The sequence below is a fragment of the Ictidomys tridecemlineatus genome, chromosome 7 (assembly GCF_052094955.1).
Source record: "Ictidomys tridecemlineatus isolate mIctTri1 chromosome 7, mIctTri1.hap1, whole genome shotgun sequence".
Lineage (NCBI taxonomy): Eukaryota > Metazoa > Chordata > Mammalia > Rodentia > Sciuridae > Ictidomys > Ictidomys tridecemlineatus.
The window spans coordinates 156,924,549-156,950,543 of NC_135483.1; the positions used below are offsets into that span (position 1 = coordinate 156,924,549).

Below are 25,995 nucleotides of genomic sequence, written 5' to 3' on the forward strand. Positions count from 1 at the left end.
TGGATTTTTGTAAGCCAGTCCCTGAAAAAACTTGGGTGTCTTAACCGAGGTGTTAGAGAGATAGAGAAGTAGATAAATGTATCTGTGAATGTGTGTATAAATGTGTGGCTCTTCCTGTAAGCTGTATAACATGTGACATCCATGACATTGCATTTATCTATAGATAACTCCTGAATAAATATATTAGATACCTATAACTCCTGAATAAATATATTAGAAGCCCTGTTTTTTTTTTTAAGTTAAGGCTTGCTTATTTCTAGTTATTACCACCCCCATACATTCAGTGATTGAATCCACATGGAGCCTGCTTAATTAACATGTGTAGGTTTCAATATCTTGGGAGTGGAATTCCCATGCTTTTATCCACATGATTACAAATGTCTAAAGACTTAAGTTAGTTATTCTTACTCTTACAGAATTCCCAGAATTATAAATTATCATCTGTAAATAACTCCTTTCCATTTTTTGTAGAAATTAATTCTGATATAGAAATTGTGATCCAGGACTATTTTGTTACAGGTCATTTGTCTGTTAGTGCAAAATATCTGTTCAGTCCTAAATGTTGTACCATTTTCTGGTGAAGAAATTTTGACTCAATACTTTACATTTTGTTTGTTCAACTGCTAACAAATTTTAACATTCAAGTGACAATCAAACATGTATGTACACATACATATGCATATGTAAAGTATCTGTGAGTTAGAGAAAATCATGAACCAGGAATTGATTCTGTGCAATGCTGATACATTTTTGTCAGTTTTAAATGTCAGTATTAAGTCAACATAATTCAAAAACTGGACTTGGAAATATGGACGATGACATTCAGTTCTTGATTCTCTTGAGATATATAATATTTTTCATTTATAGAAGTTATTACATAAAAGTTTGTATAAATATACAAATATTTGAATACAGATTCAAATGTACTTGAACTTTAGCACTAAAGAGCCAAAAGGAAATGAAATGGAAAGCCTCATGAGAATAGCCATTGTTTTCTGTTTCCAGCATGGTGAAGTGTTATGGAAACAGTCCACTCAACTGTGTTGGACCTTGTAGTTAGCTCATCCTTACGTATTTTTCTAAAGTAGTAACTATCTCATGAACTGCTTGAGTTAAAGATCAAGTATTATGTTAGGAAAGTCATCTCTTGTAGAACTTGTCTCTTCTTTCCAACTTTCTTTGGAAAAAAGAAAATTACTCTTAACCCCAGCTTCCAAAACTTATTAAAACAAGCCTAATAATACAATTCCTGAAGATAGTTAAGAATCTGAACTTAGATTTTTATCAACTTGGATATATGCTATTAAAACATGTGTCATTGGATATATGTCATTGAACTATGTCCTTGAATTATATTTAAAAATATTTGAATTTGCTTAAATAGAGTTCATAAAAGTAACTTCTAATTTTAATTTAAATGAGTAGGTATTGTTGGCTTTTAAACAGTTTTAACAGCTAGATAATATAAGCCCAATCCCAATTCAATCCCAAGAGATCTGCTCCTAGTGCCATTTTCAAACGGATTTGACCCTTAGAGAACTTGATCCCAATTTTTTTTTCAGCTCATTATGAGGTCTCTGAGAAGCCAAATCAATTTTAGCAATCATCAAAATGTTCTCATTCTTGCTTGCCACCCACCACTTCCCCTAAGGCAGTTTTCCCCTTAGTCTATTGTGGACCAGAACAGGATTTGCGGAGAACTCAATGTGGTCAAGAATTTGAAGTTTGTCTATAGAAAGGTCCATAGTTATTGGAATAAGCAAATAGCCTGGCCTGGACTTATTATATACCTTGTCAATTTACCTAAGAGAAAACCTACTTTATTTAAAGTGTGTGTGTGTGTGTGTGTGTGTGTGTGTGTGTGTATGTGTGTATGTATGCGCGCACGCACGCGCACGCACCACTGTTTATTTTACCTATGCATGTTTTCAGTCTTCTAGTTTTAAATACAGGCCAGAAATTTATGTCAAGAAAGAATATCCATAGTGTATGTGAGAGTATAGGTGGGGTTGGGGAGCACAGAATACTGCTGAGAAGATTGAACAGTGAGAAAGAAAGCCTGGATGGAGGTGAATTGGAGACTAGACCCTGGAGTTGGAATGCACTTGTGATTTCTAGAAAGGAGTGCAGAGCTAAGAACCAGATAGCACAGAATGCCAGGAACTTTCTGGGCATGCAGTTTCATCTCAAGTGGAAAGACATCAGGCCTAGAAAGAGGGTGTCCTGATGTGACCAGAAGCAGAATTTGACCCTGCATGGATGGATGGAGGAAATGAGCACTAAAGACTTGAGTGCAGTGTAATGGAACATAGACTGTAAGTGAGGTCAGGTCAGTCTGAACTGAGAGACAGGGCTGGGTACACATGATTTACCAGCTTTTATATAGTAAAACCCTGAGAACAATAGAAAATGGAGGTCAGGAACTTTCAACAATGCAGAATGTGTTATGTGGACAGTGTCCTGTAAAGTAAGAGCAGCACAAAGAGGAAAAGGCTGCAGGGAGATCGCAGCAGTCGACCATCACAGAGCACCATGGAATACGTTTGGACCCATTTTCATTACTTGGAAAGTAAATTGGAGGGAAACTGCAGTCATTGAAGAAGTACCCAACCTCCGACCTTAGTTCTCAGAGCTCCATGAATGTTTATTTGCCCTTTACCCTACTATAGCTCCAGCTCCAAAAATAGTCTTCTTAGGACTCGAGAACTGCAATTCTTGGTGCATGGATTCTTGATGCTCCATATGTTATCATTGATGTTTTAGGTTGCTTAAAGGCCCTGAAGTACATGTTGAGGAATGCACCAAAGTTGTTCATTTACTATTCCTCAGTGGTGAGAGGTAGAACTGGAATCCACCTGCAGGCCTCCTCTGAAGAAGTAGCAGTGTTGAGATTGCCCTTACACCCTGAGGCAGAGGCACCTCGCTCACACCTGGAGACCTCATGCCCACGCACAGTGGCACTAGAACAAAGACTTGGACAAAACAAGATCTGGGGAGATGAGTGTCCTTACCTCAACTGCCCAGAGCAGGGCATATGTTTTATTCTGCCAACACTTAATAGTTGACCATTTCCCAGATGCTGATTATGGAAGGGCAGAACTGGATAGCTCAACAGGAGGCAAACAAATTCCATGGAAAATAACTGGTGGAAAGGAAGCATTCTAGACCTCTTTCAGAGTTCCTCAATGCACACGCTCATATAAAAGGCTCTCAGAAGCCTGATGATAAGGACATTTGTTTCACTGCATCTCACTGTGGCCTCAAGTTCATTTGACTTTGGGCTTCTTTATCTTTGAACACCCATTAACCTTCCTTGGAAGTAGTTCATTGTTAAAAGGGTCGCATTCTAGGAGGCAGGTGCTAAGAGAGATCAGAGGAAGGATAGAACCACCAAAACCAAATTTTTTTTCACTTAACCAATTTGAGCTAAGAATTTTGTCTGCCCCATGTGATTTGCTGCTCTTACCAGTTTACCTTTCAGGGATTCTGCTAAAGTCTATGAAAATGACCATATTCTCAAGGGATCGAGTGAGTCCTCACATTAACTGCTTAGCTTTTTAATTGAATTGAAGAATAATCAGTTGGTTTTCATTGTGAGCAAACCAATTTGATTTAGAAAATATTTTGAGGAAGATCAGTTCTTTTAAACTCTAAAAATACATTTGGTGAAGATGCTTAGGTTACCAAGTTATTTTTGGCTTGAGTCATCTGTAAAAAAATACAATAATTGTGTGTACTTGATTGCTGTGAGAATATGATTCTCCTGAGATTTGGTTGGCCATCATTCTAAGTGATCTTTCTAATAGCTGAGCAGTAACCTTCAAGTACTAAGTTCTGTTATACCTAAATCAGTGACATGTCATTGAATAGAAAGTATACACATTGAAAAATGTTTCCGAAGCATCATTTAACCCCAGGAGTAAAGCATTTGAAAACACCATTAGTGAGTCTTCTTTCCCCAAATTTCCTGGCCCCAAAGAGGTTTTAAGGTTTCTGCTTAATGAATTAATATGGCTTGTTTTCATCCACAGAGGCCAGCAAGCTTGTCATGTCCTATGTGGCTGCTGTTTGTGGAAAAGGAGCAGAAGTTAACCAAGTCAAAGAGCAACTTTTACAGTCCAACCCGGTCCTGGAAGGTAGGATTTTCTGTGTGCATTAGGTCAGTGTCACTTGAGCGTAGATTCAGGTTGAGGGCACTTCAGGTATCTGGCATTCTTGGAGGGGAAAAGGAGGAAAGAGATTCAGGCCAAAACTTGTTGAGCAGGTAAGCATCCTAGGAACTCTTGGCTCTAAGAACTTGAAGGAGGAAGTGGTTGACTTGTGGAAAAGGAACACTCTCACTTGTAATCCTTTTCCCCCTTTTGATTTTTATTTGAATGACTTAAATTTTGCTTATAAGAATCAACTGAAATTTGCAACTGATGGTGTAACACTCTTTTATTTTTCAAGAGAATACCTATGCCTGGCTATTTCTGTTGTTAAGGAAACATGAGCTCTAGCAGAGAAACGTTTAAGGACCAGTTTTTTCAGGGTCATAAAAAGCCTCTATACCTGACTGTAGAGCTCACAGATTTTCAGGTTGGCTCCCTGTATTAACTCAGGCTTCTATAACAAAGTACCACAGACTGGACGGTTTAAACAACAGAAATTTATTTTCTCACTTTTTTGGAGATTGGAAATGAACAACAAGGGGCTGACAAGGTAGGTTTCATCCTGAGGTGACTTCTCTTGGCTTGTAGGTGGCTGTCACATTGCTGTATGTACGTGTGATCTTTTCCTTGTGTACATCAGGAGAGAGAGCAAGAGTGATCTTTGTGGTATCTCTTTTCCCCCCAGTTTTTTTAATTGGTGCATTATAGTTGCACATAGTGGTAGGATTTGTTGTTACATGTTCATACATGCACACAATATTGCAATAGGAATCTCTTTTTTTATAAAGGGCACTGATCCCTCATGGGAGTCACACACTCATGACAGCATCAAACCTTACTTCCCAATATCATCACATCAAGGGTTATTAGCACTTCAACATATGATTTTGGATATAGAGGAGCATAAAAATTTTAGTCACCATCTGAAAATGAAGCCAGGGACAAATTCCATTCATTCCATAAAGGATGGCATGTGCCATCAGCATAAACCATTCTTTCCCCGAGTAAATCAAAGCCTTTCCCTGTTGATGGGAAGCCATTCAATGCATTTCATATTATAAGCATGCTTTTACTGTCATGCAACACATTTACTGGGGGTAGAGTAGGGTTCACCACCTTAGCACTATTGGATTAGACACATCTTTGCTGCAGAGGGTTGTCCTGTGGCCAGCATCTCTGGCTTCTGCTCACTAGATGCCATTTGTACTCCTACCCCTGGTTGTTAGAATCAAGAATGTCTTCAGACACTGCCTGGGAAGTCAGAACTACAACACTTTAAAATCTCTGGGCTAGAGAAATAGTTTGGTTTCTTTGTTCCAAGTCAGGAAGGACAAGATTTAACACAGATTACATACAACTGCTCTGGCTAGGTGGGCACCCCCCTAATGTGGAAGGCAGCCCTGCCCTGTTGTGTTTATTCTCAGGCCCAGCTCCTCCTTCCCTTTTGGAGATGCTCCTGAAACCTGAGCATTCCCTTTGACTCCAAGAAACACTTCTGTGCTTTACATTCTCCATTTTATTACAAGGATTCACCTTGGCATCTGTACCCTGGATGGTAGGATATGAGAGAAGCAGAGACCAAATAATCTATTCCTTTGTTTTTGACCTTTCCTCCCCTTCAGTACTTAACCAAGAAAGAATCTATAGAAAATGGTATCTCTTCATTTTATTATTGTAATATTTGACTTTTGTTTATTCATTTTTGCTTTTAAGTTAATGAGTTCCTCATATGCTATTATTCTGTAGATGCTTATTTTAAGAATGCTGTGATCTAAAGGAGCATTGCTAAGGAATGTTATAGCTTGCATCTGTGACTAGAATCTGGCTCTTTATTCAGTGGTATTTCAATCTAGGCTGCAGTGCAGGAAATGGGAGAAATGTCCACTGTGGGCCTGTATTATCTTTTATGGGAATGCTTTACTTTTGAACTGGAGCTGCTACTGTAAATGAACATTTAGAACAATGAACTTAAAAAAAACAAACAAGGAATGTGTCTCGAGTGTTTTATAATGGAACACTTGTTTTGGATTCTGTGGCTCACAATAAAGGACTTCAGTGTTAGGATTGTGTTTAGTAATGTGCAACTCAGAATTGTTTGATGAAAAGATGGCTTGTGGCTTGCAAAGGGTGCCCTAAATCAATTTTTTTTTTTAAGCAATTCCTTCACTTGGCCCTGACCTTCAAGCTGCAATAAACTGTCCTTTATGTGACAGCGTCCTGTGCTGGACTTTGGGGCTTTTAAGTTAGTTAACTTGGCACCCACCACAAAGGCCTAGCAAAGAAAGCATAAGAATGTCGAGTTTTCATGATAACTTGGTTGACATTTGCCATTATCAAGATCACACTTGTAAAAGCTTTGGCCTGTGTGAACAAGGGATAAGCATGGGAACCTCCCTAGAAAATTCCCTTTTTTTGAGTATTTCCAGGGCACAGGTTTCCTTGCTCAACACAGCATCTTGTTTTCTTTCTGTTGAAGAGAGAATTTGGTGTTAGGGCCTAACTGAGCCATCCTGGGTCCAGGCAGCATCCCTAAAACAAAGAACATTTTCTGTGTGGATTTTGCAAATTTTGTCTTAACTGATCTCAAGCCAACTATTATTAATAATAATATTTATTTTTATTTTAATAAAAAAAATAAAACAGCCACCTAGTGTGTGAATTAGAGCACATCACATTTAGGTGCTGAATATTCAGTTACCTTCTAATAAATATGCTGCCTCACTTCTTGATAAATGACTATTTTGAAAACAAGAACCAGTTTTTAGCCTCAGGGCTCATTTGAGCAATGATTGCTCCAATTCTCTTCTCCTTGCTTATCTTGAATAAGTTCTGGAGGCCTCCAGATATTTGATGTCCAGCCTCTTGTTCCAAAAATCATTTCTGTTGGCCATTTTATCATGCTTTCCTCTTTGCTAGCTACCTCTGGATCCCAACAATAGTCTGCTTGGATGGAGGACTTGGTAGAATCCATAGTCTCCTATTTCTCTCAGGCCCACTAGACCAATTTATACTTCAACAAGATCCTTAGGCGACTGGGTTGCGTATTGAAGTTTGAGATGCACTGCTGGGCTTTCAGAGATTCAAATGGGGGTTCCTTCTCCTGATAGATATGTCTTAAGCTTATACTGCCTCTTTCTCTGCTATCATTTTCCTAGATTAATTTTCCACTCTCTAGTGCCCCAGGCTTAATTAAAGAGGGGCATTCTGTGCCTGGTTCCAGTTCCATCAAACTTTTGGTAATTCAGAGTAATTCTGAAATAGCGTGTTAATAGTAGAAGAATAAAAGCCACTTGCTGGCTAACTCACTTGACTCCTGTTTGAAAAGAATTAAAAGGTGTTGAATTAGGTAAGATTAAGTTTAAGGAAATGCTCACAAAAATTCCATGAGTCAGAGGAGTAACTTACTGTTTTTCTATGAATTTGTAATAAGACATGGAAGTTTTAGCAACTTATTAAAAACTTTAGTTAAGCATATTTTTATGGAAAGTTTGTACAGAAATGTCATTGGTACAAGTTGTATTTGCCAGCAGTTATATTTGCTGTATCTTCTGCTTGAAATTATTATTTTTTTCTGTGAACTTTAACCATGCATCTGTTTTGTTCTTACTAGCTTTTGGAAATGCCAAAACTGTAAGGAATGACAACTCCTCTAGATTTGTAAGTATTTGTATAAGCTTAAGTGTTAACACTAATATTTAGCTCATGTATGTTTAAACAACCAGGAGATGTTTAATATTTCTTAATACACACATTTTTTAAAATAAGAAGAGCACCATTCCTATTGAGACACCGAAAGTTCTATAAGGACAATTTTTGCTTTCTGAGATTTTCTTTTTTTAATAATTCTTGGGGGTGATAAGCTGTTTTTTAAATCATATTTTCTTGTCATCTTCCGCTATAAAATTCCATGAGTAATTTAAATGAGACTATTTAAGAAGACTTTTTACTTATCTGAATTTTGGCATTATTATTAATCATAATTAAGAATCAGAAATTATGTAGAAAGAAAAACTCTCAAGTTTGTGCAGTCTGTCACCCTTATCCCTTATTTAGTGGGCCCAGAATTTATTCTAAATCTTGATAGAGGTATAATCAATACGACTGATGAGATATACAAGGGTGTGTGGGTTGGCACGGGGAGCTGAAGCTGATTGATGTCTTGAGCTTGGTTGAACTACTAGATGCTATTTCCACAAATAGACATCTTATCCATGTCACCTTTCCAACCTGGTATCCTCTCATACTCCAGCATGTGCCCCCTACATTGGGCATTTGGGCCCCTCCAGCTGTGCTAGGCTCCTTCATGCCCCTGGTTTTCACAGAGACACCAACACTGCCTGGAGACAGCTGGGGTTTAGGGTACATGTGATGGTGCTGTTTCAAAACGGCTCTTTTTTTTTTTTTCTGTAGTTTCACCAAGTTTATACATTTTTATGACAAAAGATCATTTGCTTTCTGAACTGTTTTCTCATATGCATTACTTGTGCCACTGGGGGCCATTTTTGATGATCTTTTATGTCTCTCTACCAGAGGCTCTTCCTGATCTTTCTCCCCCTTCTTTTTAGATCCCTTTGACTTTTTTCTTTTTAGGGTTATCTAGTGCTTCAGGAAGAGAATGACCTCAGGTGAGGCAATTTTGAGAGTTTAGAAAGTGAGAGGCTAAATAAATTTCTAATTCCAAGGCTGTGAATTTTTTCCATCAGATTAGTCTGTTAAGTTGTTATAACTGATTTGAGCCATGCCTTCTCCTGTTGTGGAAACACGGCTAATCTCATTGCATAAATAGAATTAGAAGTGAAGTATGGGCAGATAGAAGCAATTCCAACCATCAGGCTTCTTATGTGCTAGAAATTTTATTTGGTTAACAATTTATGTGCACACACACTTTTAAATATTTACAAAAATATTTGGTGTTTAGGCAGTATAAATGCATAAGACCATATTGCTTAAAAGGTCATTACCATTTAGTAATATTTGAAATCTAGCGAAAGGCTTGGCAAGAGATTTGGCTTATTAAGTAGCTTCAGAGAAATCCTATTATAACACGGGTATTAGGATGTGAGATTAACGCTTGATTATAGGCTAAGTCATTTCATGCCCAGTTTTTAGTAATTTCTCTGCTTTGTGGTCTGTGACTAGACTAGTAATACGCCCAAATATATGCTATAATTTTTTGTAGTAGGATGCTACAGTACTTAAAGTTACTGCTGAACCTAATAGTGGTTTATGTATTATGTATTTCTACTCCAGGGAACTTGGAGTTCCTTCAGCTGTGTTTAGTTAACCTAGAATGAATTCCTCAATCTCTTCTCTGAACAATTGGGAAGAGTCTGCTGTGTTGCAGTTAATTACTTGCTCATCATAACTGACATTGGAGACCAGTGTACCCAAGGAGGGCCCCATGGTATCCTCCTCTCCATCCCAGCAGATCTGGGTTTGACATATCAAACTTCATTTAAGAAAGAGAATCAACTGGTTTTGAAAAAAATATTTTGAAAGTCTTTTTCTTGCTTGACCAAGTCTTCCTGGGAGTGGGCAGTGCATTGAGTATCCACCATGTGCAAAGTGCTGACCTAGATGCCGGGAGCACTGGAAATGCTAGTATTGCAGAAATTTCATTACTCAAACTCCAATGCAATAAAATTTTTGTATGAAAATGATTCATTTGTTTAAAATGGTTTTAACTAATCATTGGCCTCCTTGCACCTCACTTGCAGCCTGCAATCTTTCCTTAGCAGCAGCTGGAATCATCTCCTCAGACTGGAGTTCCCCTGCTGCCTTACTGAAGGGCTCCATGGTGCCCTCTTGCTCCTAGATTACAGCATGTGCTGCTTCGGGCCTCCTGGGTCCCCGCCTGAGCTGAGGCCTGCCCTTCTGGGACTGCTCCTTGCCCTCTTTCACTCTGCCCACATGGGCCTGTGTGATCCTCAGGCACACCAAGCACCTCCTAGCCTCAGGCCTTTGAAGTTGTGCATCCTTCTGTATGCTGTGCTCTGTCCCTCGACCTTCACATCACTAGCGGTGTCTTACATCAAACGTCACTTCTGTGACACCTTTCCTAGACTCTGTGACTTCAACTTTTTTTTATTTTCTGAAGATTTTTTTTTTTTTTCATCCCCGGAGTCAGTGTATTCACTTACCTCATTGATGTCACCACAACAATGATAGGGGCCATGGGAACAAGTACCTTCTTATGCACCAGTTTTTTAAGAAGCTTATGGACTACAAAAACTAGATATATCTAAAAATAATTATAACACAACACATCAAAGAGCAAGTTCCCCATGAAAGGTACAGGTGAGACTATACAGACATCCAAGAGAGAGGAACGGGAGGAATCTGGGGCAGGGGACAGTCCTGGGAGGCCCCAAAGATTTAAATGTGTCACAGTCGAGTGGAGGACAGGGGGAGCTGGTCTTCCAGCCTGAGGAAGCCTGAAGAGAGGGGCCACATGGACCTGCATGTACCAGAGTTCCTGGCTGCTGGACCAGAGGTGCGTGAAATGAGCCGCAGGACACAGGACTGGAAAGATGGGTCAAGGCCCCAGCTGGAGGGCTTCAAGTGTCAGTCTTAGAGTCTCACACTTTAATTTCAGGTGATTGGAAGTTGTTAGTTATTGCTAGTAGACTAGCCGCATGATCAGAACCAAGCTTCTGGCAGAGAATCAGGATATGGCTGCCCAAGAAGGGTGCCATTCCACCATCAGCGTAATTCTCGCTGCTGTCCAGCTCTTTTTTCATGGTTGGCTTCCTTTTCCTTTCTCTACAGTGTTTCTTCTTTTCAAATCTCCCATCCTAGTCTCACACCTTCTTTTTTAAAAAAAGCATGATAATATGAATTATAATGCATTCTGCTGTCATACATAACAAATTATGATAAAAAATTTTTAAAAAGCATGATCCTCCATATGGTCACTGCCATCATTCAGGCCCCGCTAACTGAATTAATTCTGCATCCTGTGCCTCCCCTGTATGTGCGTCCCTGCACATGCATGTCTTACACTAATCCCTCCACCTGTGCTCAAGGACCACTTCTGTTCTCTCCTGTAGGGTTGACTGTTAACCTCCTCGACAGGATTATAATCTCCTTTCTTTAGTAGCTGCTGTGTCCCCACCATTGCAGAGGGTCTTAGTGTCCACTCAGCTGCCTAGACCACATCCCTGGATGTTTTATACCCTCACTTATCTCCTTTATCAACCCAGGCCTGTCATTGTGATTCTCTGGGTAGCTTTCAACTCTTTTTTCTCTTTTTACTGCTCCTGCTTAAAGCCTCCAGCATTTCCTCCCTTACCACTGCAGCTGACTGCCATCAGATTTATCTAGTCTTGCTCCTTTCTAGTCCATACCCCCACTAGCCAAGTGATCTTGTAAACAGGCAGGTCTGATAAATGCCTCCTTATTTAAGATGTTTCAGTGACATGGCTTGCTGTCAGGAGGACATGTCAATTTCACAGTGCGCTCCAACTTTCCTCTCTACCCCCGATTCTCCACTCACTCTCCCTGTTCTTCTACTCACTTCTCCTGAGACTTTACATTTCACTTGGGAAAGACTCCTGCTCTTATTTTGTCCTGCTTTCCATGCTTAGCAGCATGACCCGTCGTAGGGTGTATCCTATACCAGAACAAACTGTTTCCCTTGTCAAGTCCCCTCCAGAGCGTATATGTTCCCAGAGAGCAGAGACTGCTTTGCTTTCCTGTATTTCTACTTTGGCATTGAGGAAGTACTCAATAGACAATTGCTTAATGCATAAGTAGAAGATTTAAAGGGTAGATGACAATGAAAAGGAGATGGTGAGACAGCATGCCTCAGCTAGTAGAGAGTCACAGAGCGCATTGTTGACCGAGTTCCATTTGGTCCTGTTTCTTCTCCCTCCCCATCGTTTTGAAAATTAGAAAGAGTTAGAGTAATACTTAAGGAGAATTATTTATAAACCAATCTAACTATTACTAATGTAGGACTTGAAACAAAATCCAGGATTTGACATACCAGATCAACATATCCTTTTCTAAACAAGAAACAGCTGTCGGGGTTATTCTTTTGTTCTTGTTACTCTTTAGGCAATTATAGACCATTTCTTTAAAAATCACAGTATTGAACTCCATGTGTGTCTCAAGATACCATCTGTAAAGTGTAATATGAACCTGGGTTATATACTGCTATATAATCTAGGTCAAAAGCCAAAAAAAGTAATAATGATTATTAGTCTTTGATTCTGAGCTAGTCACACCACATAATTGTGTATTTGATCTGAATAGTTATAAAAACAGAATGGTTTATTTACCCACTGTCCTATATTTTTGGAGTTTATAGCTGTGATTTTTTGCCTTGAAAAGTAATTTATCTTCCCAATCAGTGTGTATGTAAGGACTACTTTGTTTTCCCTGATTTTTATTCTTAAATTGAGTACATGCATCCTTCAGGAGTTTGAAACACATATATGAAGTGGTAAAGTCACACAATGGCCAAGAAGATCTGTTCTTAAATTAGCACCAGAATAGATTAGCTTTGAGCCAATGGGGTATTTAGTATGAATTATTTATGGAACATATTGTTTTACATCATGGTTATATAAACTGATTTTCTTAATTACGTTTAAACAAGTGCATAAACATAAGAAGTTAGTTTGATGTTGTCTAAGAAGTACACTGACTAACTGTTTTGAGGTGGACTTGAAAACTCACCAAGCCTTTCTTTTCTTCAACAGGGCAAATATATGGATATTGAATTTGACTTTAAGGGTGATCCACTGGGAGGAGTGATAAGTAACTGTAAGTATTTTACTTAAATCTTTGTAGAGAAGTTCAGTATGGTAAAACATATAATAGAATATTTTAAATACTTGACCTTTAAGAGATGGGTATAAGGATATGTTTCCTTTTCTTATATTTAGACTTTTAGCCTTTGCATTTCACATGGCTTCATAATATGATTTGTAAGTCTTTTTAAAGATCACTTAATAGTCTTTGAAAATATTTTTAGAAATCTGCTAAAGAAATAAGTTTTTGTCCAGCTGTTTTTTATATTCCATAAGTCTTTAAGCCAATTCTGTATGGAAAAGATCTAAGGGTTATATATATATATATTTATTTTTGGTAACCAGGATTGAAACCAAGGGGCATAACCCTATCCCCAGCCCTTTTTTTATTTTGACACAGGGTCTTGCTAAGTTGCTTCAGTCCTCACTAAGTTGCCAAGGCTGGCTTTAAATTTGCCATCCTCCTGCCTCAGCCTCCTGAGCCACTGGGATTATAGGTGTGCAATATCACACCTGGCTCTAAGGGTTATTTTGTTTAACAAAATGTTTATGATTAAAAACAAAGTACAGAGAGTCAGTTTAAAATTAATAAATTTTGGAAACATTCATCAAACAAAAGGAGTGGACCTGTACTACAAACGTTATTTTGAGAAGTTTTGTTTCTCTTCCTTATATTTAAATGGTTAAGATGTGATATGTCTGTTAGATAAAACATAGACTTATTAGCCTCCTTTAGACATGCTTTGTGACTGTAGAAGTGAAGTGTTCTCTGTTAAAGTGAAGGTAAAAAGTGAACATAATCAGGTGAGGTCTGGTCTGGAGTTTTCTGAAGTGGGCACAAGAGTGCCACATGACATAGTTAGTGTCTGTAAGTGGCTGTCAGCTTTTGGGGGTTGAGGTACCCATGGTGCTACCCTGTTATCTGATTTGTTTGGAAATTTTAATGTAACCAAATAGGGCTTTGTGCACCTCGTCTGGTTATCCTTTTGAAGCCTTCTACATGTTTTGAGGGTCACACTACTGAATCGCCCATTGTCCCTGGCTGCCATATTACCCAAGAGTGCTGAAAAATGACAAAAACACAAGTATCCTGAGTGTGTTCAATAGATGACATTTCTTCTTCAAGTGAAATGTTTTGCTGAACCCCAAATATGAAACAGGTAAAATGAGCCCTGGTCTGGTGGAAGAAGAGATGGATAACTTAGAAACCTTAGTTAGGTTAGTGCTGCTTAGGTTAGATGACTTTATATGCTAAATATGGAAATAAAAGTACTCATGAGGTAACCAAAAGCAAATGACTATGTCAGCTGATGAGAGCTATCTAGAGAAAGATGCCTTGGTTCAAAGACCACCATTTTCAGGAATGATCAGTTTTTGTTCTGAAAGGTGTTCGTGACTCTTTAGTGCTTTCTTTTTTATAAGGCAAATAAAATACTTATTAAATTAATAATACTGTTTTTAAAATGAGTGTAAGTTTGGTGTCTTTTTTAATTACAGAATTTGTAACTGAACATTCTGGAATGATTTAACCCTTATATCCCTTGATAATTCTAGGAAAATAATTAGAAATTATTATTTTAAGTATGAGAAAGTAACTTCAGTTTTAAATTTATAAAAGTGTAAATTTTAAACAGAAATGTCTTCCTGCCCCCTCATTCTTACAGTATCCATGGAAAATAAATATTAAACATTCAGTTCTTTTCCAATTAAGATTAATATATCTTCATGAATGGGTTTCATATGGTGTTTGTTACTGTTTGTTCCCACAATGAAATTATATTGAAGTCTGTGGTAGTGGGAACACCCTGGTGTTCAAGAGTGTCCTTTGCTCTGGAGAGGGAAGGTGCACATTAGTGGTGAGGCAGGACTTTGCTTCCTGTGTAGATGGAGGACTGACTCATAGCCAGCCACTGGGAGTTGCTGCCTACTGGCTTAAGGGATGGATTGCAATGGGTAAACCCACTTGTGTTCTCTCCAAGCTGCCAAAAGCTTCTAGCTTCTTGTAACATGTAAAAGAAAACTAGATTTTCTGTTTTGTACGAAGTATCTGTTGTCTCCTTTTCCTGCAGCCACCTGGTAAAAGCAGATTATTATTGACTAAAAATATTACCCTGAAAAAGTTATAGGATCCCTCCAACTAGTTGTATGCCCAAAAAGTGGAAAAGAAAGCCCAGTAACTCATCTTTCTTTCTAGAAGAGGTGTGGTAACAAATTTAAGACTGAAATTCTTTCAAAATTTGCATAACCCTGAAGTTAGCGTGAGTAGGAAAGAGGAGTTACTAAAATAGAAGACGATATCGATCAAATTATGTGTGTGCATATACAAATATGGCAGAATGAATCCCACTATTAAGAATAATTACAGTGTTCCAATTAAAAAAAGACTTGTTAAGGAAAAAATAGAAGACGGCAAACATTTGCTTCAATAGAAAAGAAAATATGGAAGTGCATCAGGATGTTCAGTGGAACTGAAATAACACTTCTCTTAGTTTGTTTAGGCCTATTGGTCTTATAATATTTATACATTTATATGTTGGGATTTTGTGTTTAGTGTTATAAATTAGAAGCTTTTGGAAACCTGTTGCTTTTATCAATAGTCACAGGCAGCTTCTTATATCTGTGGCTCTTGGTGGCAGACTCTCTTATTATTTATTTGTTTGTTTGTTTGTTTTGGTACTGACAATTAAACCATGGGTGCTTAACCAGTGAGCCACATCTCCTTTTTATTTTTTATCTTGAGACAGGGTCTTGCTAAATTGCTTAGGGCCTTGCTAAATTGCCGAGGCTGACTTTGAAATTGCAGTCCTCCTGCCTCATTCTCCCAAGTCATTGGGATTATAAGTCATCTCCAGGCAACATTGTGCCTGGAGCAGATATCCAGAGATTTTTTTATTTGCTTAAAGAAAAATAACAGATATACACTAGGAAAATACATTATGATGTTAAGTGTGCATACTAGTGTAAATGAAGGACAAGGAATATGGCTGTCCATATGGACAGGGCATTGGTTAAATACAGAAAGCCCCTATATTGTCCTACTTCATTATTTAGGGCACATTCCTGAGCCTGCTTGTGTAACTCTTTTTGGCTTAATCATGTGGTTTCCAGTGTCTACACAAAAAGACAGGAAGTTACCTAATTCTCTGTGCCTCCACTTCATCTTTGAAATGGGAATAGTTCTGAACTGGATTTTATATGAGGCATCAATTTTTTACTAGCATCTATCAGCTTCACAGCAGGCTTGGCTTGTCCTCACCTACCATGTAGGAAGCACACAATAAGTGTTGGTATTTTTCACTATTAAATAACTAAGCCCTTCATCAAATATATGCTTATCAGGTCAGAGGCCTAGTCTGATATATTGCTGAATTGCCAGCAACCAAAGTATACATCTAATATATACTTGTTGAATTAATTAATTAATAATCACCTAAATAATTATGTAAATTGAGAAATTTATTAAGAAATAAAGCCTCTGCTTTTATTGGATGGTTTTGTGGTGAATAATCTATGCTACTCATTTTAAAAAAATTTTAGCAAACAAAATTATTGATAGTGAAATGACACCCTTTACCGTGTTTTGTTCAGCTTGAAAAAGTATATGCTCCTGTGAATGGTAAAGGGAGGCAAAAGTTGAGACTGGTGTGTATTCTGCTTGTTCTTGCTGCCCAACAAACTCCCCAAACTCAGTAGCAAATAATAAAATAGCAGCCCTTTTCAGTGGTCTGGGGTCCTGTGGGTTGAGAACTCGGGTGGCAGCAAAGGCTTGTCCTCACCATGTATGGGGCTTCGGCTGGGAACACAAATGGTTAGGGGCAACTTGCAAGACTGGAGATTGGAACTCTCTAGAGCTTTTGTCAGGCCAGCTGGTAGAATTGTAAGGCCAGGGTCTGTCGGGGCTGTAGATAGGAGCTGCCTCCATGTGGCTTCACATTGTGTTCTGGAAGGGAACACCCGGACAGCAAGTGCTCCAAAAAAAATCAGAAGGAAGCCTGAAGTAGCTTATGACTATGTGGCTTGTCCCTTCTGCTATGTACTGTAAGTCAAAGTGGGTACAGACTCACCCACTTTCACTGGTAGGGCTCATAATCCTATTTCTCAATAGGAAAGTGTCAAAGAATTTATGACCGTTTTATTTTAAATAGCTACAAATTGATTGCTGATTTTTCAAAACGGCCACAATAATTTCTCACCCCATGTCTACACCCTTGGGTAATTCTCTTTCTCACTGACTCAGCCTTGGCCATGAGATTTGTTTTACTCAGTGGAATAGTTAGCAAATATAGCCCAACCAGAGATTTGAACGTTGGTTATACATTGGAGTTTGTCCTTCCTTGCTGTTCTTGGGAACTCTCTCATCACCGCAATGTGAATGAACCTGAATGGTCTGCTGAATGATTCTGCACATGGAATAAACTGTCAGATGTAAGCGAGGACATCTTAGGTTGGCTGCCAGCCAGTTGGCCAGCCCTTGACCAAGCCTAGCAGAGATCAACCAAGCTGACTCAGACCAGAACTGTCCAACTGACTCCCAAAGTTCTGAGCTAATAATCGGAATTGTTTTAAAGTACTGAGTTTTGGGGTGGTTTGTTATGCAGCCAAAACTAACTAATACTAACTAATAATAATATCCTTTCCTTCACCCTGTTTGGAAATATATGAAAAATAAGCATGGAATCAAATTGCAGAGGAAGTGGCTGTTACTACTATTGAAGTCAAAGTTGAAGAAAGTGACTTTTGGTGTATCACCTAAGTGCATAGGTGTGCAGTAGTCCTCTGGCAGCTTGGTAGTCAGGTGGTCCTCCATAGCACTAAGCACTGTCAGCACTCTCCTGTGTACATCACCCCACTTATCAGCACTGAGGAGTGGAACTGGTTGTGTGGGCAGCATGAGGACCCCAGAAAGCTGAGCCTAGACCTTTCTCCAAACCTCATTGCCTGAATAGGAGAGAGGAAGGGTTGAGAGGCTGGGGAGTGACCTAAGGAAAATTCTTCCCAGGGAAACTACAGCAGAAGGAGATGACCACTCCCTTCCCAGGGGAGGTGAAGGATGGAGCAAATTACTCTGAATTTCCTTTTCTTTTATGTTTCTTTTGAATTTATGATACAGTTGTCTCATATTTTTAAGTGCATGTTGTTTATGTATGGAGCACAATCATGCCATTTTGTAGGGTGTAGGACATAATTTTCTTTTAAGTTGAGATTTATCACTTTGTTCCTTTCTTTTATATCATATCTTTGATTTCATTGTTGGCAAATCATTGATTAGAAGTGAAACTGCCTGTTACGACACCTCCTCAAGGAAACTGTAACCTGCTTTGTTTCCTGAGACTATAAGCATTGAGGTCGAATTGGAGACTGCCAGTACATGAGTCAGTTCTTAGTAACTAGCAAATACTTAACCAGTAGATGGTATCTATTTTTAATCTGTCTTCTTTTTGGTCACATATCATCAAAAAACTAAGACAATACATTACCTAGTTTAAATATCAAACTGTTTTTTTTTCCCCCTTTAGCATTTTGATTTTTAAAACTCCTTAAAAAAACAAATAAATTGTGGAGTGTCTTTAGTAATAAAATGGACATTCTGAAAGAATAATTCTGTTATTCAGTCATGCATGTCTTTATTTAAATAAAAGTAGATGCTTTTGTCTTGATTTTTTGCATTTTTTTTAACAAAAATCAGTTTACCACAAAAAAGTCCATGGTTATCATGAAATAAGACTATATGTAAATAAAGAAGAGAACCTGTGTTCAAATATTTCTAAACCTTGTACTAAGGAATGAATCTGTGTTTATTAAAATAATATACATAATAACATTAAGTTCTAGATATTTTATTAGTTTTAATTCAGAATTGGGTCTAGAATTTTAGATTTAGATACATGCATGAGTAAATTCTCAGGTAGGCCTTAAATTTGCATCAGAAAACATTCTTGTGAAAATATATATATACAGTGAATGCAGCCATATCCTATTAATAAATAGTAGTTTGTTAGGTAGATAATAAGCCAAGTTTTCTTATTGCTTTAAATCCCAGGCTAACTCTGGGAATCCTGTTAGAACTTTTCATGTAAAAGCTACCTTCAGTGCTGATTTTTATAGTTTCAGAAAACTGACTTTTGAGTAAGAACTTTGGACTGATTCCTTAAAACCCAAGTGCTATAAAGTGCAATGGAAGATGAGGAAGGGTTGTGATGTCACAGCAAGCCAGATGTTTAGATCTCTCAAAGACCTGTCCTGCAAACAGGTAGAGAGCCACCTGAGACCTGCTGTTCAAGAGGCCTGAAGTTGGTCATCACATCCTGTTTTCTGTGTTTTTTTTTTAAAGAACTGTAATAAACATGCATAGTGAATGATTCCTGAAAAGACTTTGCCCAGTCTTTTTAATATTTAAGATTTGTCACTAGTGAACCTTCCCAGTGGTCATTCTTGAGGATTTATATTGTCTACTTCCAAAAAACATAATAGAGTTGATTTTAGAATACAGCTGCAATTGGTAAGTAAATGTCAGTTCATAATCAAGATTTTTCACAGAGGCTACTGTGAGTTATGCCCAGTAACTCACTGGTTATTTAGCACTTTGGAGCAGGGGTGGGGGTTTATTATCTGATGAAAAAAAAAAGTAGGAAAATTATAGCTACTTATATTACAGGCACGTGCTATTGTTTAATGTATTCCTTTGCATTAATAAAGAGGCATAAATCCATTCGAAGACCCTAAATGCCCCTGTGGTGCTTTTTTCAAATATTGGCCTTGGAGCTATTGGAGAAGATGTGCACCCTGGGGGCCAGCATTATGAGTCATAGACTCTCAGTGGGGTTTTCCTTGTCATTTTTGACCTCACTTGAAAAACTGAGCCAAAGTTGATTCTTTCTTAAGCCTTCATCAGGAACTCGCACTATTTATTTTTCTAGGAGAGGAGATGATGCATAAAATAAATTCTTATCAACTATCTAATCCTTCCTTTACCAAAGTAATTAGATTTTTTTTTTCTTCCCAACCTTTTTTATTTTTATTCCTTCCTCAATTAAAGGTCTTTTTCATTTGCCATCTGGTGCATTCATGGACGTTTTCTTTTTTTCAAGTTATGTCTTGGGGATGCTGTCCTGTGACATGCACATGCACATGTACATGTCGTGGATTAGCTGGAAATTAGTTAGTTAAAGAAAGCCCTGCAATATGGCATGTGTGCCAACAGTTGGGTGGCAATAGCAGGCCTGGTGGGGTAGAGGGGCAATTTCTGATTTCATTGTTTCTTGTTCCCTGCTTCTTTAATGTTTCCTTTAGAAAGCCTTGAAGTTTATTTCTTCCTTTAAAATGTGAATTTATATTGAACTTAGTATAAGCTTTTTATCTTGGGGTGGATACAGCTGCATTGAGCTATCTGGAGACTCTCCAACTCTCTCCTGTACTAAATATCTGGCATCTAGTAATCATCCTTCTTTACTAAATCTCGTTAGCAGAGGCTCCATCAGCAGTGGCAGAAGTACCTAAGGCAGAAAGAGAAGGCTGTGCCAGTGTTCTGCTTTGACTTAATTCAGGGGCACATTTAAGTAAATTAAAGTGGTCAGGTGATATGTCCCTATGGTGAATTGAGTTTATATTCTCTACTTTGAGTAATTATTTAATATGGCTTCATGCTGTTAGGTTATGTTTGTGCATGCACATTTAGCAGAGAAAAACACCAATAGGGAATGGTTTTAAGCACCAGTAAATTATTTGGGGGCAAACATTATCCCTAATTACTTTTCTACCTGGAAGCTTATGACTTATGAGAAAAGTCATAAAGAAACTGAAATAGGAGGCTCTGGGGTAATAGTGTAAGCATTCTAAGTGGTAAAACCTTCAACAGCTTTGTAATAAAGATTCCTCATTTTGTGATGAAGTTGCTTAATGAAGGAAGTCATGTATTTCATATAAAGTACAGCGTTTCCAAGGGTTTAAGGATTTTGCATTATTTTTTTGCTGTAAAATCATAGAGCATAAGTTTGATACCCTAGTCACTCAAAGCTTTTGAGTTCTGGCTCTGTCACTTACCAAGAGTGATGTGAGCCTCATTTTCTCATCAGTAAAATAGGGATTATAAGATCAACCTCAGAGGTGTTCCGGGCTGAATGTGATAACAGGTGGAAAGCGAGGAGTGTGTAGTGGAAGGTCAGTCTGCTTCCCCTTTGTACCTTTCCTTTTAGACACAGTATTATGCTTCATATTTGGATATGGTAGTCATCACTGATTACAATCAGCGCATGTGGTTCAAGAAGTGCATTTGGCCAACATTCCTTTTCACAGCATGCACAAGGTAATGTTGTTCTTTAACTCAAGGTTGTTCTCTGCTGAATCTTAACAGCTACTGCCACTTCGTTCCCCCCATTGCCCATTATCATCTGTTCACAAGTGCTGCGTGTTAGGCTGTAGCATGTTATAGCTGCTTTTTGAAGGCATTATTTGATGTCTGGGAATATCACTTTGCTTTTGGAATGTGGCTGTATAGGTGTTGCTGGTTGTCATCATAATGAAGGTGTCACTGTTGGATGGAAGAGCAGGAGGCTTGCAAGATGCTCAGTGCTTGTGAGTGGCAGCACAGTTCTTAGGGCTGTGGGAAGAGCCAGGGCTTCCTGGTCTGTCTACCTCCCCCACTTCACCTTCTCCTTACTCATAAGCACCCTGTCATCTCACTTTGAAAAGAGCGGATGCTGTTGGTTGGGTGGCATGAGCTGGAAACATATGTTCCTCCTATAAGAAAAGAGAAAGAAAGCCTTCACATTGGCAGTCAGTGCTGGGCCCATTTCCTTCATCATTCCTGGCACGTAGTGAGTGAGCACTTGAAGGAATATGTGCATGAATGGATGGACTCAACTGTAGTATTCGTTTATATTTTTCATGTAGTTGAGTTACTTTCTTCTAGATTTGGGGAATTTTCTATAATGATTAGTTGTTCTAAAAACTCTCCTACTCTTCTAAAACTCTCCTTGTAAAACTTTCCTACTCTTAGGACCTAGTAGAAGCTTGAACACTTAGTAAGTTAAAGCACAGCGCATGTTTATCCTGATTCCTTCTTCCGTTCTTCGTATCAGTGTTTACTTAGTAATTGAAACTTTCATTTCTCTGGAGATGATCAATATGTTCTCCATCTATGATTTGAGCGTGTGGGCAGTTTTCCATATCATGTGAGAGGTAGAGATGAAAATAAAAATTTCACAGCATCTTGTTCCTAATAATTTTTGTGTTTATATATTTTTGTTCTTTTTTCAGTTGGCTTGATTTTATGTTTCCTTACAACCCATCTCTCTCTCTCTCTCTCTCTTTTTTTTTTTTTTTTTTTTTTGTGGTGCTGGGGAGTGAACCCAGAGCCTTTTGCATACTGGGCGAGCACTCTACCAGCTGAGCTATATCCCCAGCCCCCATCTGTTTCTTCTGACAAACAACCTAACAGATTTGGAATACCCCAAACTTCTCTTTCATCGAATCCACTAACTCCACCTAGGCTCCTTCCTCAAATATTGGTGTGCATTCTAGAAATATGAATAAACATCTTCAGCCATCATCCCCAGAGAGATCGTTCATCATTCTCACCTGTATACCCCCTCCTTTTATATTGCGTTAGATTTCAACCTGATAGGGAATCACATGCCTGTTCTCTAAAATTAGTGTTCAGTAATGAAATTACTGATTTGATATTTTATTGCTAAAATTGGCCTTTCCTAGAGTCCAGACCTCTTTTGTATCACTGGCAAGGTTAGGTAAGCAAGGTTCTGGGCTGGAATATTCTCTAATACTGTACCATCTGCAATACACTATTCGACGACTCCTTTTGTTTCTGGTTTCTTTTTTTTTACTGTAAAATCTGAAAATTTGATAAGACCTTAAATTTGTGAAATTAAAAAAGTCTGTAATTAATAAAAACATATCACCAACATCAAATTCCAAGATTTCAAGATATCCAGGAAAATCTAGTTTACTTCTCACAGGTAGCAGGCAATGTGGATATGTAGTACAGGCTGCTCTAGGGTCCAATGGCCTCATTTCAAGTCTTGGTTCTACCAGTTACCAAATGAGTTACTTAAAATTGGGCTATCAGCTATAAAATATCTCATAAAGTAGGAGAATTCAGTGAGATAAAGTCATACTACTCCATGATACATACATATCATGTATCATGTGAAGCTCTTAGCATAATGAGATGTTAAAATTTATTTTTATCATTATAATTAAGTGGACTCAATTGAATAGCTTCATGTGTTACACTTTGAAGAATTAAGTATCATTAAAAAAGAAAATTTTAGTATCTCAGTAGCTTGTTGAATTTAACTTACTTTGCATATTCACTGTTTAAAAAGAACCAAGTGTGTTTAATTTGGTGATTTTGGTAGAACTGTGCAACTTTCTAAAAGTAGAATTGAAAAAATAATTTCTTTTACTATTTTGTTTCATTGATAGAAAATAGGAGGTTAAGAAGAAGGTGAAAGGGAGAAAAGAAGTACGGTGGATTTAAAAGCAAAATGAATTTTATAAACATGAGTTAATTCTTTACTTTTTAGATCTTTTAGAGAAATCTCGGGTCGTTAAGCAGCCAAGAGGTGAAAGAAACTTCCATGTGTTCTATCAGCTGCTCTCTGGTGCCTCTGAAGAGCTCCTTCGTAAGTCTCTGTGTCTACTGTTTTATAATTTTTAGTGTTACAGCTGATTATACACATTCTTACAGTTTAGATACAGTTTAGATGTTTTCCAAAGCATTCTCCTTAAAATGCGTAACATACACTTCTCTCCTTCCTTCTTGAAGTTTTTCCATGACTCTGGTGGAAGTGGAGAACATGGTGTGCCTGCTTGTGCTCTGCATTTGTCTCATATCTCATACCTCACCAGGGACTCAGCCATACATCTCAGATGGCTTATAAAAGCCTGATGTCGAGGAGAGGGGCTAACCACAACTATAAAAAATAAAATAGAAGAATGTAAAATTTCACCTGGGGAGAACAGTAAATGAAAACAATTATATAAAAGCAAATTGCTCAGTGAGAATTTAAAAATTGTGGGCAGTTGATACAAGAGATTAACAACCTGACCCTCAGATATTTTAGAAAATGAATGTAAGTCCCACAAGGACAGTATCCAGCAGGCAATAGCTAAGTGATAAAAATATTGAACAAGTAGTTGGAACGAGAAGAGCTATAAGAAGCCAACCACACCTGGAGAGAAAAATCCATTCACAGCACAATTTTTCATAACTCTGATTATAAAATGTGTTCTTGCCAAATTATACCACTATAAATGAGCTCTCTCTTTTTTTTTTTGCATTACAATTCTTAATACACCTTTATACCACAATTTATCAAATCTCTGTTTGTATATAAGGTATGTTGACACCAAATTCACATCTTCATACATGAATTTTTTTATAATGATGACCATCTCCTTCCCCTATCCTTGCTATTGTCCTTCTCCCTCCCTTTCCCTTCTACCCTATTTATTTATTTATTAACTAGAAATAACCCAAATATGCAGTGGTGAATGAATTCCTAGATGGGCATCATATTTTATCATGGAGTAGTATGTTGAAGACATTTTATGTTATAAAGATATAGAAAGGGACTTACTCAGTAAGAATCAGTGTAAAAAGGCAGAGTTTGAATATGTGCAATGGTGATAAAGGAGGTTTTACAGAAATGCTGTTATTGGTATTGGATATTAACTTTTGTTCTGTTGATTTAGTGCATAATATGAAAGTCATATTCTCTGAAGGGTTAAAAATGAAATACTTACGCCACTTAGATTTGTTCAACTTACTGATTTGTATGTGTGACTCAATAGATAAACTTAAGCTTGAGCGGGATTTCAGCAGATACAACTACCTGAGTCTGGACTCTGCCAAAGTTAATGGAGTGGATGATGCAGCCAATTTCAGAACTGTTAGGGTAAGATGGAATGATTTTATTACACTTAAAAATGGCTAGTGCTTAATTGCTCCGTCCGAACTGGTGACAATCCTGAGTTTTCCTTTAAGTATGACTCATGCTCCCTAAGGTTTTAGAATTATTCAAGAATGTGTTACATTATTATTAGTTTGGGTTTTCAATACTCAAGAATCATACCAGGTTATATAGGCCACACTTCACCTTAGCAAGCTATTTTACCATTTATCAAAAGGAGCTTGCATATGTTATCCTGGAACTTGAGTCTTGTAATATTATAGTTAAATTCCAAATGTTTTTATAGGCAGAGTTTTATAGCCAAAGTTAATTTCCAAGTGTGAAAACTGCCCTTGGATACTATTAAATCAGAACTGGTTTTGAGACAGAAAATCTTCGTTTTGCTCAGTTTTAGAAATGATTAGCATTCCACATTCATTAGAAAAGAAATGATTTTACATACTACTCTTATTTTCTGTCTTTATGTGGCACATACTGTCAGAATTACTCCTATTATGATCTGATGTGGTAACCAAGATTTGCTTCCAAACAAGACAGCTGGGGTTGTAGGGAGGACAGGGAGTAGGTCAAATTGTAGATTAAACAGGATTGGCATCAACTAATCCTTGTGGATGAATGAAAAGGACATGGGGATTCTTTCTCTGTTCTCTCTACTTTTGTGTGTGTTTGAAATTTTCGTAACATAAAAATGTATATTACTCCCATTGCCATATAGCCTAGTTGTACTCATCATCATCATCATCATTATCATCATCATCATCATCATAATGATGCCAGCTGTTCTTAAAAAGGAAACAGATCTCAGAGTATACCACTTTTTAAAACTGCAAACATCCTTACATGGAAGCAGTAGTCGTTTATGTCTCCTGGGCATGATTTTTGTTCAAGACTTCAGTCCAAGGCCAGTTCTGAAATCACTCTGCCTGGCACATAGTTGGCACTCTATATAAATTTAGGAATGAATGAGTATTCCTTGTACCCATCCTGTCTTGGATGAGGCTTCTACCTTTGCAAACCACAGTTTTTCTCACATGTAAAATAAATGAGGGGTTTTCTTTGTTGAAGGTTGTAGGAGCTTCTTGTTTGGTTTTGTTATAGTAGCAGAACCCCATGTAAAATAGACAGATGTAGAAACCAAGTTGCAGCAGTTGAAGTGGG

At 37.8% G+C, this 25,995-nt stretch overlaps 1 protein-coding gene across 5 annotated transcripts in view; it reads left to right on the plus strand.

Moving 5' to 3' along the window:
- Myo1b (myosin IB) overlaps nt 1-25,995 on the plus strand; it is a 168,438-nt gene that overhangs the window by 90,725 nt on the left and 51,718 nt on the right. For all 5 annotated transcript variants that reach the window (XM_078017761.1, XM_040294619.2, XM_078017760.1 and 2 more), the window contains exons 5-9: nt 4,032-4,136; nt 7,762-7,808; nt 12,857-12,920; nt 23,449-23,547; nt 24,719-24,822. In XM_078017761.1, coding sequence (XP_077873887.1) covers nt 4,032-4,136; nt 7,762-7,808; nt 12,857-12,920; nt 23,449-23,547; nt 24,719-24,822 — 419 coding nt within the window. The remainder of the gene's footprint in view (nt 1-4,031; nt 4,137-7,761; nt 7,809-12,856; nt 12,921-23,448; nt 23,548-24,718; nt 24,823-25,995) is intronic.